At 44.9% G+C, this 20,405-nt stretch overlaps 1 protein-coding gene across 1 annotated transcript; it reads right to left on the bottom strand.

Annotated features, from left to right (window-relative positions):
• Positions 1 to 14,831: 14,831 nt before the first annotated feature.
• On the bottom strand, positions 14,832 to 16,205 carry LOC120694338. The gene has a single exon (XM_039977478.1). The coding sequence runs from the start codon at positions 16,203 to 16,205 to the stop codon at positions 14,832 to 14,834; it is 1,374 nt and encodes a 457-aa protein (XP_039833412.1).
• Between the last annotated feature and the right edge of the window lie 4,200 nt (positions 16,206 to 20,405).

Consider the following 20,405-nt stretch of genomic DNA (forward strand, 5'->3'; position numbering starts at 1 on the left):
ACAATCAGCAAGAACATGAATTAAAAACAGAGATAGAGATTACAATCAAGTTACAGGCATTACAGTGCCGGATTGCATGCTAATACATGCAGCCCGGGGCTAGTTTGGCATATTCGAAGGCGGCTTTACTATTACAAGAATGAGCGAGGATAGTGAAAAAAGAATTTAAACTGAAGGGAAATGAACTTTTAATACAGTAGAGTGGGTCGTACTATGCCTTGCTGGCACGGGCAGCAGCAGTGAAGGCCCCTTCCATTGCTTCATATTTTTCAGCAGGGGGAGATCCAATGACCGCATCGGCAGCATTGTTGTAGTCACCAAGAACTAATGCAATTTTTTTCTCATCTCCTGTTGTATAGGCCTTGCTGATAGCTTGGCCCATAGCAAATCCTTGAGCTATTACCGCATCTTTAATTTCTTTCGCTTTGGCTGGTGGGGCAGCAGCTATGACTTCTTCTTGGGCCTTCTTGATTTTGGAGTGTGTCTCACAAAAGGCCTTGTCAACGGTGGGGCATTTTGTTGGATCTGGCGTAGCTGCCATAGAGAAGGTGCTTTCCATTGCGTCAAACTTCTGAGCTGGCGGGGCAGCAATGACAAGGTCAGCAGCTTCCTCATAGGAACTAGCAATTCTAATAGCTTTCTTCTCATCTCCTGTGGCACGGGCCTTAGCGAGAAGGGTGTCAATGGTTTTCAGGTGCCCTGTCGTGGCCTTTTTGACTTCTGACCTTTTGGGTGGTGGGGCAGCAAGGACGACTTCATCGGTGTCACTGGTCCAAAATCAGTAGCCCATCAGTTGTACTGGTGCGGACCGGTTACACTGGTCGAACCGGTGGATCCTATGCGCATCGGTGTCACCGATGAGGAAGAGACAATCTGAAATGATCTCTAAATCTACTCAAGTAAATTTGATATGGAAACTTTCTAGAGGTTCCTGGAGACTTGTTATTGGAGATCTAAGAAGGGCTTGGCTTGATACCTCCACACAAGAGAGATTCACACCAAACTTTGCCAAAACAAGATAAGTATGCTCAAGAACAATATAAACTCAAAGAACACAAGGTGCCACAAGAGAGCACACGAGAAAAGGATTTATCCTGAGGTTCGGGCACACCACAAATGCATCCCTACGTCCTTGTTGTTGAGGAACCCACAAAGGGCTTAGGCTCACGACCTTATTCTCTTCTCCCTAATCACCAAGACCGGTGGAGAGGTACCTAGTATGATGCTCAAAGAGAGGAGATTACAAACTTCCCAGAGTAATCCACATGAGATAGATGCTTCAATGGGCGACGTCTAGCTGTCTAGGAGCACCAAACTCCAAGAGTAACAAGTCCACGCACCAAGATTGCTCCATGATTCACCAAAGCTCACAAAGAACAAGAGAGAGATAGGAGGATGAACACGGAGTCTTCAATGCTCTCTTAATATCTCACCAACTCACACTCACAAACAATGGAGGATTTGAGCTCAAGAGAGTGGAGAGTGAGGGAGAAGAGTGAACCCAAGAGATATTGATAATCTCTCTCCAAATAAGATCAAAGCAGCTGAAAGTGTACTTGGGCTTGGGATGGAAGTACAGGACAATGTCTTGATTGTAAGAAAGTACACGCTGGTTATTACCTCCCTTTGGAAGAAGAGTTTACCTAAAAAAGAGGGTGAGGTAGCGATAGAAAGTCATCATATATGCAAGTTCCCAAAGATGATCTTTTGTATTGTAGTGCATGGCACTCACAAAGTTTTGAGTTGGGAATTCAAAATCATGTAGGTATTTCTTTCTGAGATCATGCTTGTCAAAATCCAAGAATCTTGGCAAACTTGTCATAACTGCATCGATAGGGAATGCCTTGAGAAGAAAGTTCAAATAAGGAGGAGTGCCAACTTCCTTATCAGCTTTGGTGATCTAGAGAGTGGAATAGAACTATGCAATGACTTCCTCATTCCAGTTACACTTGAACATCATAATATGCCGCAGGCCATGGTGCTCCAAAGCATAAAGAGCTTGGTCGAGATGAGGATAATTCATCTTGTGGCAACCTTCCCAATCAATATACTTTTGTCCAATCACCTTCTGATTTCTTCCCTGCACATTCTGATAGAACTCCACGTGCAAACGAGTGTGAAAGTGAGGATCATTGATGAAGATTTCCTTCTTACGAAGTAGAGGATTGCGAGAATACGGGTGTAAATGGTGCAGATATTATCCGTCTGTATTTGAGTCCGGGTCCGTTTAGAAGGGTTGAGATCTGGCCGTATCCGAGTCCAAAAATTTAGTGATTCGTATTCGATTTATATCCATATCCGAATAATGAAAGTTGGATATATATGATGTCGATGTCCATCTAAGTCTTATCTGACACCAACTACTAATATCCGTATCCTATCCGAATTCGAAGGAAAAATATGAAAACAAATACGGTATCGGTAATATCCATCCGTATCCGATCCGATTACACCCCTATGCAAAACCTTTCATCCCTCATCCTTTCAAGCTTCCCTTTAGGTTGGGTACCAAGGAACTAGATGTTGTGATCTTTGCACACAGGGTCAGTCGATCAATACAAGATTGGATATGAGGTCAGCATCAGAAGAAGGAGATTCAATATCAGTTTCACTGTCATATGCCGACGCGGACTTCTTCTTGGTAGTGACCTTTTTCCTCTATACTTGAGAAGAAGACTGAGCTAATACTTTGCCTTTGGAGACGGGCTTGCGTGATGGATTGCGACGAGGTGGTGACTTAGGTAGTAGTTCTCCTTGAGGCTCTTCACCACTCTCACTGGAATCATTGGCACCATGGCGAGGCATGATGAACAAGACCTAAGAAAAAGATATAGCACTAGGTTTGGGACTGGTTTTTTGTTGACGTCACTTAAGCACGGCAAACCTTATACTGCAAGCGACAATATCGTGTGTAGCTTTTCCCCAGGATGAGTATCATATGTTTTATCAATCCAAGGAACGAACTAACGAGAACTAATTAACTTAAGTTTTTGGAAAACCTTAAGGGTGTAAAAGGGTTTCTAATATAACTCTAAACCAATCCTTAATCCTAATCTAAACTAGAATAAAGATTAACTAAGTACATAAATATGATAAACAATTAGATCATAATTAGAGGACTAATCAAAGGGTATTAACTAGACTCTAATCAAGCTCTAATCGGATCCAAAGCATATATGATAACGGGCATCACAACTAGATTAAAGCAGCAAGATAACTAGTAGCTCAAGGTAAACAAGCAAGCTCAAGCATATTCATAATAGCATAATTAAATCAAGATCATATAATCTAATCCCCTATATCGGCTTAACCTTTCCCTGGCTCCACTGTCACTAGTAACCACGTAATCGACGAAAAGCTTTCAACAGGCACGTAAACAAACAACGCGCATCTCCCTACCTATTATGGTCTAATAACATAATTAGAGAAAACTAGAACCTTTAATCACCATGATTACAAGAACTAGCAACTTCAACTATACTACTAGTAAACTAGATCAAAGATCAAGATCGCTAGATGAATAACACCCTTAATAACATGATCTAATCAACAGGTATCTAGATCTAAATCTAATTAGAACTAGAACATGCATAATTAGAACAAAAACTTGATAAATAGACAAGAACAATGCTTCATTAAGTAATTGTATCAAGATTACAGCCATGATCATACCTTCTCTTGATGATACAATTAGACCTCTAGAACAAAGTAATTAGAAGAGCGCGTAGGGTCTCTAATTACTCCTGGGAACTAAAAAAACTCTAATCCTAGACTAGAAACTCGACCCTCTACTCTCCTCTAGTTGTGGTCCCTCTTGTTGCCGTCTTCACGCCTTGATAATGAATTGGATACCTCGTCTCGGGGCCTATACTAGCTATTTATACCTTGGAGAAGACGTGGTGAAAAAGGAATCGGAAACCGACTTAAGGAAGGGGGGTCGGCCGACCACAGGGCCTAGGCTCGGCCGACCCTGGACTCTCCTTCGGCCGTGCGTTTCCATCTTTCGCAGACACTTGACTTGCCGCCTAAGAAATACTTGTACGAGGGTTCTTGGACTCTTGGGATTCTCTAATTTTCGATATTATCCGAGAGTTGATGAAGTCTTCTATTCTTGACTTTATTTGAAGTGGTTTCCTCGAATAATCTTCTATATTCTGGTAGCTCTTGATATCTTTCACGAAGTTACTAATCTTTGAAAGCCTTGACTAACACAGAGGAAGGCGTGAGTCACCCAAGCCTCTCTTTGATCACCAGCTCCATGAAAACACCGTCTTGAAGGTCTTTTCTCACCCGAGGTAGATTATGATGAATTTCGCGAAAAATAGGCCTAAAACCTGTAATAAATAGAAATAGAATTTCTCCAAGAAAATATGGCAAAATCCATAATAATAGGTGATAAATCATTAGTGAAAGATATAGTTGACGCATTAAATCGGTGAAAAACTATATAAAATGATGTAAAATATTGTTACTTAAGCAGCGTCAACATTTTTTAGTAGAACATGTTGCAAAAGTGTCGGTGTTTGGTACCGGCAGTACACCATGGGATGCCTCACGTGGTTCTTTTCTTATAGGGGCTGGATCGACACGTAGCTCGATGGTTCGCCCAAAGCGAGATGAACACGAGGGTTTATATAGGTCCGGGTCGCCGAAAAGCATAACACCCTACGTCCTATGTGTTGCGAGATGTATTGCCTAATGTTCTTGATGTTACAATGGTTTGTGTGCATAGATGTAACTTGCGATGAAGGGGTCCCTAACCCACCTTATGTAGGGCACGGTTACACCGCCTTCCGGCTGATCTTCTGGGTTTCATCTTGGTGTGCAAGTCATAACACCGCTGTTGGGCCTAGATCGGCTATCCTACCCTTGCGGTTTGGTACACTGTCAATCTCGGCCCACCAGTGGCCCATGTATGGAATTCTTGCCGATGACCTCCCGGTGTCCACTCCAACAACACTGGGGCAACGGCTCCCCCCAAGTCATCAATCACGCCGATGACTACCTAGTGTCCTCTCCCAACAACACTAGGGGCAACGCCCCCCTAGTCATTAATCACGCCAACAACCTCCCGGTGTCTTCTCCAACAACACTGGTGGGAACAGTTTGCCCCCTAGTCATCAACCTTGCCAATGGACTCCCGGCATCTTCTCCAACAACACTGGAGGCAATGGCTCAACCTCATGTGATTGACCTCACCGACGAACTCCCGGCATCTTCTGCAACAACACTGGGGGCAACGGCTCACCCCTAGTCATCAACCTCACCGATGAACTCCTGGCATCTTATCCAACCACACTGGAGGCAATGGCTCACCCTCTAGTGATCGACCTTGGCAACGACCTCCTGATGTCTTCTTCAACACTAGGGTCAATGGCTCACCCCCTAATGATCAACATCGTCGACGACCTCCCGACTTCTTCTCCAAGAACACTAGGGGCAACGGCTCAACCCCACTCATCAAGCTCGTTGATGATCTCCCAGCATCTTCTCCAACAACACTGGGGGCAATGACTTGTCCTCTAGTGATCCACCTCACCGATGGTTTCCTGGCGCCCTATCCCACAATGATGGAAACACTGGTGGAAGGAGGCTACAAATCCTCGATAGTCCACCTCACCGATAGCCTCAAGGCATCACTTTCTACATTATCAATACAAGGAGTGGCATCACACCCCTTTGGGCATGCATCTACCCCACCGATGGCATTCCGGTGTGGCCTCCGGTATTTGCAGCACTTGTGTAAGAGTGCGCCTTACCATCAATGCTCGTTATAGCGTCGCCTCCTACATTGACAGTCTGCGCCATCAATTAAAGGGAGATTTGTCTTAATGTAAGTTTATTTTGCATAAAAATATTTGTCTTGTGGTATGGCCGGGGTGCATCGCTCATTGCACTACTCGAGTGCCCATTTCTTTACAAAACACAAAGTGGCTTCCCCTTTCAAGTGTTCAGCTACGATATAAGGTGTGACTGCCTCAGGGCTTGGTCCAGAAGGAGCTATGACATTAATTTGCCTGGTGGCGCTCACGACGGATGTCCTCCTCACACAAGCACAAACGCCTGCCAAACTTGTTCTGTTGGGCGCAGTGGGAAGATGACTGGAGTTGCTCCTTAGCGGCGAGATGACCATGTCTCTTGCGCTTTCCAATAAAAAGGGCAACACTCTTCGGGGAAGACTATAGGAAAAGACCAAGAAGGGCTACCTGATGCACCAGAAGCTCCATTAAGTGTGCAGCCTCTTGCCACCCTGAAGAGTGATAACAAGGGCCCAAAAAAATCAATGCATGGGAAGCCAAGCGGAAGGCAGAATGTAGCTGTTCACCACCCTCGGCAAAAGCAATGGGAATCCATCAGCCATTCTATCCCAAAACTAGCCTCCTCAATTCAGCCATGCCTACGCTCCTACGCTGGTGAGTGCAAGCCTGGCTGTGGTGCTACTCAAAGTGAAGGGACTCAAGTTAGCAGCGGAAGCAGTGTCGTTCATACACGCACACCTCTCACGACAGAAGCCGTTGATCCACCATCACTATGGTTATTCGGTGATGCCCGACGGCTAAGTCCTTTGGCAGTCCTATCTTAAATTGCTCATATAGCTAACACTAAGTGGCCAACATTAAAAAAAAGGAAAAAGAATCCTTTTTCCCTTCTCTCTCTATTCCCCTTGTTTTTTGCAGCTATTTTTATTTTTAAATATGCATATATTTGGGACACCCTTCTGTTATGTAAGTGTTGCAGGATCCCTCGCACACCAATACGGGAGCAGTGCGAGGCACCACACCGCGGAGAGCCTCAAGCTGTGAAACCCTTCCATCAAGTCGGCAGGCACCACGACAGCTATGTGGCCGCGACTCAGTTGATGAAACATCGGCATTGCAAGGTACTTCGCCGTGCTACAGTGGGAGCAGTGCCAAACGCCACTGCGGAGAGCTTCAAACTGTGAAACCCTTCAGTTAGATGGTCACAACTTGATTGATAAAATTTATTCGCCAAGCGGTGCCGTCCATTCACTGCGAGTCGAAGATAACAGAAACGTCCGTGCAAGAACACCCGCCGGACGTCGTCCAAGAGATGACAGTTGCTAAACCTTCGTCTCTTGTCAGTTTTATTTCTTTTTGCTATGCTCTCCAGCAGGAACATTCACTACGGAGCAAAGCCGTGCAGTTAGCTGCACCAAGCTGACGAAGCTGCGGCAGGAACGAAGACACGCGAGTTCGAGCGGTAGCAGCCCATCATCGCCCAACTACGGCGCGCGCCGCCGCAGCCCGCAGGCCCACAACGGGATCTGTGTCTCTGGCATCAACGCTTTGGCGAGCCGGCCTCCAGTACTGTGAGGGCCAGCCCTTGCCATACCCAGAAGGAGAAGCTCGCCATTGCCCCTGTGCGGATGGGGATGGAGCCAAACGCTACCAGGACCTGCCGGAGGCCGCAGGCTTTCTCATAGCTGGAAGTATAACGCCCGGCTCGGCGTTCAAAAACCGGCTGGGGGCAACGCAAAGTGAGAAGATAGGCAATGCACAACGGAGAATGTAGGCTCCCTTGTAACTCCACATGGAGCCAATATAATATGGCCCAACTCGATGTATCATGTATGATCAGATTTAAGCCTCGATCAGTTGTTAAGGCTGATTAATTAAAATAAAAAAAGTGATTGTGCATGGCTGAGTAATTAATGCACCACCGTTTTGTTCAAGTTCAAGCTCCTTGTTCTTCTACCTGGCGCATATGTGACCCCACGTGTGCCAAAAAAAATCAACAACAAAACCCTCATGCATCGGATGATTAACGGACAGGCTGTACAAGTTGTGCGCCGTGTCTGTCAATTAATGACCGAACATAACGAGAGGCTTGGGGCAGGTTTACTTCGTGCATTTGACGATGAAACCACGTCCGGCGGCAGCAGTATTGGAGTCGCCGTGGCTGCCGGGCGACGCCCACATGGACGCGAGCGAGGATGATGACGAAGAAACAAGCTAGCTGCTCCAACGGGTGCCTACGTGGCCCCATATACGTGACATGGCCGAGCCCTCCTGGTCCTGGACAAGAATACGGTCAACATGTATATACGGCCAGCATGCGACCACTCGTTCGTATACTATACGATCATCTTCACGGACACTAACTACAACGTCGCTTCGCGTCAAGCAGGCGGCCGCCGGCCGGTCCTCTCGTTGACTGTGGTATAGTTACGGCCCCATAGTCAACGGTCGCTTCAACGTCGCCTCACGTCAAGGAGGCCCGGCGGGAGCTTTCTGAGGCCCCGGGAATCGGTAGAACACATCGTCTGAGTCGGATTTGCCCAACTGCAGGCTATGGAGCGCACTTGTACAATGAAAACCTGTATTTGTATTTTTCTAATAATATGAATAAAGTTAGTGTTCTCTCATTTTGTTTACTCCAGTCTAGTAGACTGACACGCCCGCGTATTTTATTTTATCTCAGCAGAGAGATCTTCCGAGATTTTTCTCTCCAAACACTAGGATTTCCTTGTTTGTGTCAATATAGTGATAAAAAATTAAAATATTTTAAATCCATTGGCAGCAAGCGAAGGCAAGGACGACCGAGAGATGGTTAGGTCGCATTTCCATTCGAGTGAAGGGACCATGGCAACCAGAGATATATTCGAAAAGCTAGCTAGGCACCTTAATTAGACAGCACAGGGTAGGCAGAAATAGTAAACACACCAAACTTTATTTTGGTTGAATTTCAACCATAGGTTTTCATGCCCTTAAGGGAATTGATTTCAATTACAGACGTATGTAGAACTAGTAGATGAAGCAATTAATAGGTCCAAAATTATTTATTTCCACCACTTTCTGTAGTTCTTTCATGTATCGTCTATAAATTTTATATTATTTAGGCTCGAGTGATAATCATCAAAAAAATTCACGTTACATATACAACTTAGAAAGGCTTAGATGAGGTGATCGAGTCTAAAAACAGTGATATAATTAACAAAACTAACTTGGTGCTCAATATTATTTTCCTCTTATTTAAATAAACGTGAGATGATGTGGCTAACTTGCATGCAGAGAGAATTGGAGTTAATTAAGTTGAGTGCACCCCAACTATATAAGTTTTATAGATGCCTACCATGCTGTGATGGCAACGTGTGGGGCGTTGGGTAAGTCGGACATGGTGGCCTTGTTATTCAAGTTGTATAGGTCTCGCAAATAGTACCCCTCTAACACCTGGGTAGAGACATACGATATTGTTTCAACGGAGCTGGTGTTTGATTTTTTTTCTTTTATATTTGATATGATTTAATATAGACCATTAGAGCACGATGCTGCTGTGGCAGGTGAGGCTGTTAGCCTGCCTCTGAATGATGTCTATTGTGCTGTGATGACAGTGTGCGGCGCAGTGGGCCAGCCGGACATGGCGGTCTTATTGTTCAACCTGTACCATACAGACATACATTATTGTCTACGATGCGCTGGGAAAGGCCGGCAGAGCCCTAAATGCTACGTGATGCATGTGTGAGATGGACGCAGACGGGCTCTCGACCGATTCTGCTATATATTTAATATATGATTTATTATAGATCAGTAAATGTTAATAAAATTCAATGATAGATGATTTTTCTTTTGTTATTAACATAACAATATAATTTAATATGAACTATTATATGTTCATAAAATCCGAGTGTGTTGGGATTTCTTTTTCTTCGTTTAATTTGGCAATATGATTTAATATACACAGTTGGATTTTATAAAATTCAACGGTCAAGAGATTTTTTTACAATTAATGTTATAATTTTTAAGCCCTCTTGGCAAACATGTGGTCGCTTTTTTTTCTTCTCAAACTGGTATACGATAATAGATAGATCTCTTTGGCTGTATATGTCGGAAAGGCCATGATGGAGTGTCTAGTATGGTTTTGTGAGCTAGTGCTTGCCGTGGGTTGCTGGAAGGGACATTTTTTTGTGTTTTCTGTGCACCACCGCAGGGAATATATATACAAGTCCGAAGAGGAGTCTGTTTCGTGTACCTTTTACTGTTCTTTTTTAGACTGAGTTCTGAATATACATGAGTTGTAGTTAGAGTCAACAGTAGTGTCGGATACATGTGTTTTGTTTCTTTACGTCTCGATTGCTTTTTGTAATTATGTGTCTTAGATTTAATTTCTATTTTTAACATGTGTCAGAGTAGCATGTGTATCAACCAATGAATCGGATGAGACATGGATTTGATATAGCTTTTTATTTAATATAGGCAGTTAGATCTTCATGTCATAAAATCTAAACAGTGGAGAAGTTTCCTTTTTTATTAACGTGGTAAATTCTAGACCTTTAGATCTTCATAAAATCCAACGGTTAAGAGCTTTTCTTTTTTCGATTAATATGGTAATTTCTAGACCCTCTCGGCGAACGTGGTGGCTTCTTTTGATCTTCAAATATTTATATAATAGATTGGAGGAATCCATCAGTATTTTTCTGTATATAGCTTTTAGTTAAATATATAATACATACAAGCATATAGTAGTAACGATCGTTACTTCGTTAGTGTTTATATAGTTCGGCCAGTGTATTCCATACCTAATGTTCATTTGTTTAGCAGCATTGGTAGTTAGCGGTACTTATTTTGCTAGGAGGTATCAATATCTTCTGTAGCTTTTAGTTCAATAATACCTAGCTTGTAGGCATCATTATATTCCAATAGTGCCTAGCTTGTAGGAAACATTGTATTCCTTGCAACATTTAGGTTCAATAACCATATCTTGTGTACAAATTAACTAATAGAATATATTTAATAATGACAAGGTACGTAACAGGACTATGACTGAAAAATATATAGATTAAAACTAAAAACCATTGGGCTAAATAAAGATACCCCTATAAGAATAGATCTTTTCTTCTGTTTTAATAGATGTCTTATATTAATACAGAACGTGCTCTCTTGTACGGACCGGATAGAATATTTAGCGGTATATTTAATATTTTTGTTCATTAACAATCCATTCGAGTTCTACTCTAGTAGAAAGCAGTAATAGCCATTAGGGCCACTCGTACATCTTATATGGCAAACTATGAGGGTCCTGTCTTGACCGGTGGCTCTTGCCTATACGGCATGCATGGGGGCACCGTCGAACTAACGAAGTGTCACACCCGGTTTTAAAAACAAACACCGGATGCAAATAATGTATGTGCCAGGATCAAAATCACATACATTACATTATACAAGAGTGAATATCATTACACAATGCTTGGAATTACATAGCAAATATTACATAATAATGCAAATAACTTATCAAAGCGTTCTTGATCAGAGTAACTACAGCGTCGGGCTTCCATCCTTCATAGGCATCTGACAGGGGAACTCGACCAAGCTAGAACTCATCGTCCTCGAAGACTCAAGCGTGGTCATTAGCAACTCTGTCTCCTAACGACTGGATCCATAGCTCCGTAGCATCGGGGTGTTGTAGCTTCATGTCATCATCTCCATCCTCTATTCCATCTGAGCAGCAGTTGCAATGGATGCAACGTAGTTGTTTTGAAAATAGCAAGGATGAGTACATTTCGCACTCAACAAATGTCCCCTTTGGCTAGGTGGACTGGCACATAGTGGACTGGCTTATAAGCAGTTGCTTTTAGTTGGTTGCTTTTAAAGTTATTAAAAATTAGCATTAACCGATTCCATAACCAAGATAACGGTAATAAAGAGCATGACCATAAAGGTCGCATCATCATCATCACAGCCCAACTTTCCTCTAATCAATTGAGGTTTCCAGGTCGCTCGTGACCGTGAGCACGGCTAACATGTCAGATTAATTTACCCCCTGCAGAGGTTGTACACCTTTAAAACCCACATGCCGTGATTTCCCATTTGCCAAGGGCCGCTAAACCCTTTAAACACTACCTAGGTGAGTGGCAGGTAATCTCACTACGAAGCCTTTACCTAGGATTCCTAGTGTGTAGCCCGCCTGTTACAGGTTACCCCTAGTAAATATAGAACTCCCCTCCAAGTAGTGACTAACAAAACCAAATCGAATAAACCAAATGCACCCCCTCGGTAGAGCAAGGCCTATACCCACCAAAGCCCCTCATACGACACGATGGCGAAGCAAGCCACCCCACTAGTTCACCTAGTTAGTCAGCTAAGGACTGCCCATACAGTCTCATGTGGTTGCACTAAAAGTCCTGGAAGGTCGCTCGGCGAACCAGCCCTTAGGGTGGAGAAACACTGGGTGCACAACGCCGTGTGACCAGGTCCCCAGTTCCATGTTGCTAAAAAGCCAGTTTTAATCATAGTGATAGTAGTAATTAAAATAACATCAAGTTTACATGATTAACATGAGTTGAGCGTAAGCAAAGCTAAACATCACAGCCCTTTCCCCAAAGGTTTCAATATGGACAAAGTAGCTAGGAAAACCTTAATAGGAGCAGTAGATTAATTAAAGGGCGGTGAATTAAAGTGAATAGGACATAGGATCAGGGACACTTGCCTTTAACCAAAACATAACTGCTTAGGCTCATCACGAACTTGATTCTCCGTATCTACAGGTTGCTCCCCGTCTACACGTAGCAATCGTGGCACCACATTCACACTAAGCATGCAAGCAAACATATACAAATAAGCTAAACCAGTACACCAAGCATGTACAAACACTACATAAAACTATTATATGCATCGCTATGAGTCTAACGGTTCAAGAATCGCATTAAACGGAACTATAACGAATAAAATATGGAATATATAAGTTCCAGGGGTCTATTTGTAGTTAAAATAATACTTCCAGGGGTCCTGGTATTAGTTTTGAAGGACCTAGATGTAAAACAGAGAAGATACAGGGGTTATGGAGTTAAACAGGTAGAGCAGGGGCACGTTTGTAAATAGATTTGAGGCGGCAGGGTCAAAACCCTAAAAATCAGGGACCGCGGGTTGATTTCCATAAAATACGGGGTCTCTTTAGCAAAAGTGGCAGGGTTGACCGGTATTGACTTGTTGACTTGGCCTCTAATTGATCTCTGCCCATCGGATCCTCATCGAACGGCCAGGGACAGGTGCGCGGCTTGGGCGTCGGAACAGGGCAGCGCCGCCCCTGGATTGCGGCGGCAGAGCGCCGGCGTGCACGCAATTGGGTGCGTCGGCGGCTCAGGAGCGAGTAGGCGTGGTCAGGGAGCTTCGCTGCGGGCTAGGGAGTCCACCCATGGGCTTTTCGGTGGCGGGGAGAGGGCCTACGGGTGCGCGCGACGGTCTAGAGCGACGGCGGCGCTATTCCTTGCGACGGTGAGCAATTCCCGGCGGCGGAAGGGCAAACGGAGTATGGGAAAGGATTTTAGGGGTTTCTCACCTCGGCTCACAGGTCCAAGACAAGGGTGCAGGATCGGCGGCGGCTCGACGATGTCGGACGGTGGTGGCGGCTCGTGGCTGTGCACAAAGGGAGATGGGTGAGACGGCGGCAGGGTGAAGGGAGGGGAACCGGGGTCCAGGTACATGTACTCTTTGTGTCCCACGCGTGGGCAAAGCTTACCGTGGGGCTCTTGATGACAGAGATAGATAGACGGCGTTGTGAGGCGGCGGCGAACCGATGGATGGCGGTGGCGTCGGATCTGCACGGGGACCAGAGATGAGACGGTGGCGATGATGATACAGAGGGTTAGAGGCCACGGCGGTGCGTCGTCTGTGTGTTCCATGCACGGGCGAAGTTCACCGGGGCTTATCGATGGCAGGTACTGTGGGATTGCGGTGCGCGACGATGACGAACCGGATGGCGGGAATGGCGCACGGCTCTGCATGCAAGAACTAGATGAGATGGAGGTGGCGATGAACTGAGGCGATGAAGAGGGAAAGATTCACCGCGGAAGATGTCACGCATGTCGGCGAACCTTCTTCTGGGGATCTTGGCACCGGGGACGGCAAGGCAAGAGCGCGCGGCGGCGATGAACCAGGCGGCGACAAGCTGCTAGGGGAGGAACAGAGTGAGGGGCACTGACGAATTCAAGACAACTGAGGAGAGAAGGATGGCGCCTGACATGCTCCGTAGCACGACGAACCTCGTGAAGGGGTTGGGTTCTGGCCAAATACATTGTGCTCTTCTGCAAGGTAACCACTAGTCAAGAAAGCTATCTCCTTAAGTTTCCACTCTTCTGCTATACAGCCTTCAACCCTTGCCTTGTTGCCCACCATTGATTTAATCTTCTTCAACATTCTTTCGATGAAAAACATCCACCTATAATGCACTGCCCCACCTACCTTTGCTTCATATGGGAGATGGATTAGAAGATGCTGCATAGGATTGAAGAAACCCGTTAGGAATATTTTTCCAACTTGCAAAGAAGCACTTGTATCGATTCCTCTAGTTTCTCCATCATCTCTTTTGAGATTTCTTTAGCACAAAGCTGCCTATAGAAATAGCTAGTTCAGCTATCGCTTTCCATACTTCATCATTAATGTAATCACAGCACATTACTGGGATGAGTCGTTCCATCATTATGTGGTAATCATGGCTTTTTAACCCATTTATCTTCATTATTTTCATATTCACATATCTTCTGAACCCCGCACAATAACCATCAGGGAATTTTAATTCTTTCATTCACCACATCACATCTCTTTGTTCATTGGGTTTCAAGGAAAATTTAGAACATGGTCTCCCTCCATTTTCTCTTAGCTCAAGAGTTGGACGGTTACATATCTCAGCTAAGTCAACTCGGGCCTTGAAATTATCTTTTTTAGAGCCTCCAAAATCCATAATGGTGTCAAATAGGGCTACACACACATTGCGTTCTTGGTGCATTACGTCGATGTTGTGCGGTAGAATCAATGCCCTCATGTAAGAGAGTTCCCACATGCCACATTTGTGAGTCCAATTATGTGTCTCACCGAAACCTACGAACCCATCTCCAGCATTGTTTGTGAACAGTTTACTAAGCTCTTCTGCAATTTCCACCCATCGCGGCGCTGTGGTGGTCCCTTCGTGACAACGGTGTCCTTCCTAAACTCCTGTGCCTGGAGCCTGAAGGGGTGGTCCAAAGGAAGAAAACACCTATGATAATCGAAGTAACAATACTTGCCACCAGCATTGAGCCGAAAACAGTCTGTTTCTTTTCCACAAATAGGGCATGCTAGCCTTCCATTAACTCTCCACCCAGCAAAGATCCCATACGCTAGAAAATCATGTATGGACCACAAATACGCAGCCCGAAGTTTGAATTTCTGCTTCTTGTAAGTGTCATACGCTTCCACTCCTGCCCAAAGCTCTTTCAACTCTTCAATCAATGGTTCCAGCATCACATTGAGTTTTATGCCAGGATGCTCAGGCCTAGGTATGATGAGGCATAGGATCATGAACTCATCCTTCATGCAAAGATCAGGTGGAAGGTTGTACAGGATGGCGAAGATAGGCCAACATGAGTACGACGCTGCGGTCATATTGAAAGGCATGAAACCGTCTGTCGCCAGCCCAATATGAACATTCCTCTCATCACTAGCAAAATCTGGATCAAAGCTGTCTAGGGCCTTCCACGCATCGCTATCCGATGGATGCACCATTAACCCATCGGCCCGACCCTTACGATTTTTGCGCCACCTCATGCGCTCAGCAATTCTCCTAGCCAGGAACAAACGTTTTAGTCTAGGACTGAGACGCATCCATCGAAGCTGCTTATGTGCCCTCTTTGTGCTCACCTTCTCCCCATCTTCATTTACCACCTCTATGTACCTCGACTTGCCACACTTCAAGCATTTCTCTTCTTTCTCACGATCCTTCCAAAATAGCATGCAGTTGTCCGGGCACACATCGATCCTCTCATACGGCATTCCAAGAGCCTTTATCAATTTCTTTGACCGGTACATGTCTTTAGGCACCTTGTGATCGGCAAGAAGAACATCACAAATCAGGTCTACAATTGCCTTATAACAATTGCCTGAGAAAGCAAACTTCGACTTGATGCCCATTAGATGGGTCACAAACTGGAGGACTGTAACCGTTGTCTGTCCGTGTAGAGGATATTCTAAGGCTTGGAGGAGTTCAAATAATTCCTGAACCTCTTTTGTAGGCGGATCTTCACGATCTAGGTTAAACTCTGGTTGCAGATCATCAAGCATCTGATCCAACCTATCAACGTCTTCACCATCATCCACTTCCATCTGTGTTGATACTCTACTGTGTGACTCGCCGTGGAAATGCCATTCGTCATATCCTGGCACGAACCCATTCTTGCATAGGTGTAGCGTGACTTGGTTCTTGTCATAGGCCACCATGTTCTGGCATTTGTTGCATGGGCATTTAATCACGCCGTGTGGTGGCTTTTAGTAAGCATGGTCCACAAACTGCTGAGTCTTCTCAAACCATTCCTTTGTGTGAGACCTGCCCTTCTTCCAACCAGCGTACATCCACCCATAGTCATCACCCATGCTTGTAGCTACATATTGTTCGATGCAACACATTTCTTAAGAAACGTCCATCTATACACATCACGGCCCTACATCTATATGTAATTGATATGTCCTAAACCCACCCAAGGGCACCCGATAGAGTGTGTGTTTATTATGATGAGCCTAAAGTGCTCATGCAAAATTTCGGCAGCATAACCCCACTGCTCTCCATCTGCATGCCCGATTTGGTGCAGTGGAGAACAACAAGGTTATGCCCCCGAAATTTTGCCTCAGCACTCCAGGGCCATCATAAACACCACACTCTATCGGCCACCCCGAGGCTGTCCAAAAAAGGTACAATTCCAGACCGGCACATCTCACCCGGTCCGAAACGGGTGATGCATAGGTTTCAAAACCCTAACTGCGTGCAATGTATGATTAAAGGAAACATAAATGAAACAGGAGTATTATTGATATTTTACATGTTAGAGCAACAACAATAGTAATAAAATATGTAAACAACATGTAATCATGCTACTGCTAGCTAACTACACAATACTAACTTTAATCAACGTTTCAAGTAACTAGCATTAGACTTCACAATATAAAACTACCCCCAATCATGCATGCCATATATTTATAGCTACCAATCAATCCTCAACCAAACAAAACTAACTCTAACCATGTTAAAATTAACTAACAGTATCCATCATCATATAGTGTATTTACACTAATCATTATCAATAATATAAAACAAACTCTAATCACATTAAATTAACTCCCGTCGGCGGAATCCGTGCAACAACCGACGAGAATAAGCAATATTTCATACAAAAATTGTGACGCCACGGTCTCTTACTCACTTGGTGATTTCGAGTCGAAGTAGAACCCTAGGTGGAGCGGGAGACGGAGCGGTGGCCGGGGGCAGGGGCCGGCGCGGCAGCCAACGGTCGGCCGGGGATGTGCAGGGGCTTGGGCCCGGCTGCCGGCGGCCAGCGGAGTGGCGCGGGCCAAGCGGGCTGGTGGCGACGCGCCGGGGAGCGGCGCCGGTAGGGGAGGCATTGGGGCAAGGGCGCCGACCCGAGAGGCGACAAGGCCAGGGAAGGGCGCGGATGCGTCGGAGGAACTGGAGCGGGAACGCCGGACGGAGGAGCTGAAGCGGGGAGGGGGGAGGGGAGGGGTGGCCGGACGGGCCAGGGGAGCCAGAGCGGGGGGCATCGGCATCGCGGTATGGTGCAGTGCCGGCGGCGCGCGCGTGGTAAAGTGTGTGGCGACGGCGGCGCGTGAGGTGAGCGAGGGAGAGAGTGAAGCAAAGAGAGAGAGGGGCCGGCCTGGCCGGTTGGATTAAGTCACGGGCCCGGGCTAACTCCCGTCGGCCAGACACCAAGCCGACTAGAGTTAAGTTAACTCCCGTCGGCTGGGAGCCTGGCCGACGGCTGTCGCCCATCGGCAACCCTAAAAGCCGACGGGAGTTAATTCTTCCGACGGAAGTAGTCTATTTTCCTGTTGTGCATGCTGGTTTCGATGGTTTGGGCCTCAAAATCATCACTGCCTTATTTGGGTTGCCAGAGGCTCAGATAAGATAGAAACCCTAAAAGTCTCCGTCGGACGCGTGGTGGACATCGCGCGGTTGCGTAGAAGCTAAGCAACACTCCAAAGCCACGAGGATTGTCGGATGAAATCTCCTATGTATCTTTTCCAGTTTTGCCCCTACGGGCGTTGAGTCGTCTGGTTAAGTGTAGGGGTAAGCGTCGTCTCAGGTCATTATTCCCATGGCCTTCAATACCAAGGTGGGCAGCCCATTGGGGCTAAGCTTCTCCCACTTGGTCATTTGGAGAGAGCTTTGTGAGCAGCCAAGTGCTTATTGTGAAGAGAGACTAGATTAGGAGGCTAATTAATCCCCACTTAGTCTAGGACCATCTAGTGAGAAGGATGAAGGGCGGTAGGCTATGATCGAGACTCTGTAATCACTCTAGTTGGATGAAATAAAAGCTTTTCCTTGTGCTAATTTCGTCCATGAGTTGATTCCTCTCCACCCCCCTTCTTTGTGTTGGTTTTGGCTTTCCAATCCTTGGCTTTTGCGGTGTTTGTGTTTTCCAAGGGTTGGGCTTTTGATTCTCTCTGTGCTGCGTTCAAGTCTTCATTAGAATCCTCAGGTTTCACTCGAAGACTTGCAGCGGATTGAATCGGGAAGTTTTGGTGTCCTTAGTGTTCTTGAGCTTCCAACCTTCATCGCCTTGGTCCGGTAGAAATTCGTGAGATTTGGTGATTCCTTTTCGGGGATTTCTTTTGGGATAGCCTACTAACAAACTCTATTCGGTGTCTTCATGGTTTGGGGAAGATTGGGGTTCATTTCGTGAAGTATGGTTGGATTTGGTTTTCCCGAAAGGCTGTCTCGGGCTTGGCCTCGCGTTTTCGTACACGCCGTACCGTCCGGCGTAATACGCTGGACCATCCGACGCATGTCGGACCGTCCGGCATCACACACCGGACCGTCTGACGCTTGCGTTTGCGTGAGCGCTTGTTTGGCCGTGCTCGGGCCCTGTTGTCCGACGTTCGTCGGACCGTCCGGTGCTCGATGTCGGACTGTCCGACGTTTACGACTAGGCGCTGGGTTGTGCCTTTGACCTCGTGGCTGGCTTAACGCCGGACCGTCCGGCTGGTCACGTTGGACCGTCCGACGCATGCCGGACCGTCCGATGTCCCACACCGGACCGTTCGACGTGTGCTGCGTCTGCGGGTTTTGGTGCCTCTTGTGTCCTTTCTCGTGGGTGTTTTCAAGGGGACCTTTTGTGTGAGTGTTTGCTGCGCTTTATTGGGTGTGTAGCCTCCCAGTGGCCTGACACTCAACGCCGTTTTAGAGGGGTATGTTTTTGGGCGTGATTTTTGGTTCCGACCATTCACCCCCCTCTGGTCGCTAAAGTTGATCCTACAAATTCTTAGTAATGTTAGATGTAATTAATTTAATTCATCATTTATAATGGTATTTTGGATAATTTATATGCAAATATAGAAATAATTCTAATTTATCTTTGATGATGGCATATAGGGTAACATATATGCAATTTATTCATTTTTTAAAATGGCATGGTGAGTAATTTATCCGTAAATTTGGAGGATAATTTATTTCATCTTTCATAATGGCATGGAGGGTAAGTTATTTGTTAATTTAGGAGATATCTTAATTTGTATTCATAATGGCACGATGGGTTATTTTTATATAAATTTAGGAGGGTATTTTATTTCATGTTTTATAATGGCATGATGCTTAATTTTTATGTAAATTTAAGGGGTTATTTTATCTCATCTTCCATAATGGCATGGTGGGTAATTGTTTAGAAACTTCTAATGGCTATTATTATTAGAGCTACATGATGGACAACCGGATTTTTCTGATTTTTGTGAGAATTTCTTGAATTTGTCTTTTTTAAAAGCATGTCTAATGGCTATTATTATTAGATCTACATGATGGACAACTGGATTTTTCTGATTTTTGTGAGAATTTCTTGACTTTATCTTTTTTAATAGCATGTCCGATGAATATTAACGTGGAGGCTCCAAAAGGAGCCTCTAATTAGTCCAACCCGTATTAGGATACATGCATGTTAAAAAATAGTGGATGAATTTAATAATGATAGAAATTAGTAATTTAAAACATATGTGGTTTATTACTTAAATAGCAGTTCCTTCATCACATAATAACTTTTAAGATTCAAAATTTGACCATAATAATTGATGTTGTAGCCATTTATTTTCTAAGAAGAAAATTTAAGCCATGCATGCATGCAAATGCCAAATAAGAGAAAGATGGATCTATTAACCAAAGACACTTTGTCTACCAACACTAATAGATTGTCAGAAATTTTGCTAAAACAATTGTTATTTTGAGACAAAAGGAGCATATGTTGGCAATTTTAGATGCTGGTTCATCTGTTTCTAATTCATATATAACAATGCAATAAGTGGCCAATTTAGATACAAATTTCAAGGGTTATTGTAGATTATCTATCATATAATAGAAAATATAAGAAATTTAGATATAAATTTAAGGAGTTTTTTATTATGTGCCATAATAAAAATATGGAA

Source organism: Panicum virgatum, unplaced genomic scaffold (genome assembly GCF_016808335.1).
Source record: "Panicum virgatum strain AP13 unplaced genomic scaffold, P.virgatum_v5 scaffold_5052, whole genome shotgun sequence".
NCBI classification, from domain to species: domain Eukaryota; kingdom Viridiplantae; phylum Streptophyta; class Magnoliopsida; order Poales; family Poaceae; genus Panicum; species Panicum virgatum.

Excerpts from the sequence above, each read along its gene's own strand:
- LOC120694338 (XM_039977478.1), bottom strand. The coding sequence starts at position 16,205 with ATGGTGGCCTATGACAAGAACCAAGTCACGCTACACCTATGCAAGAAT.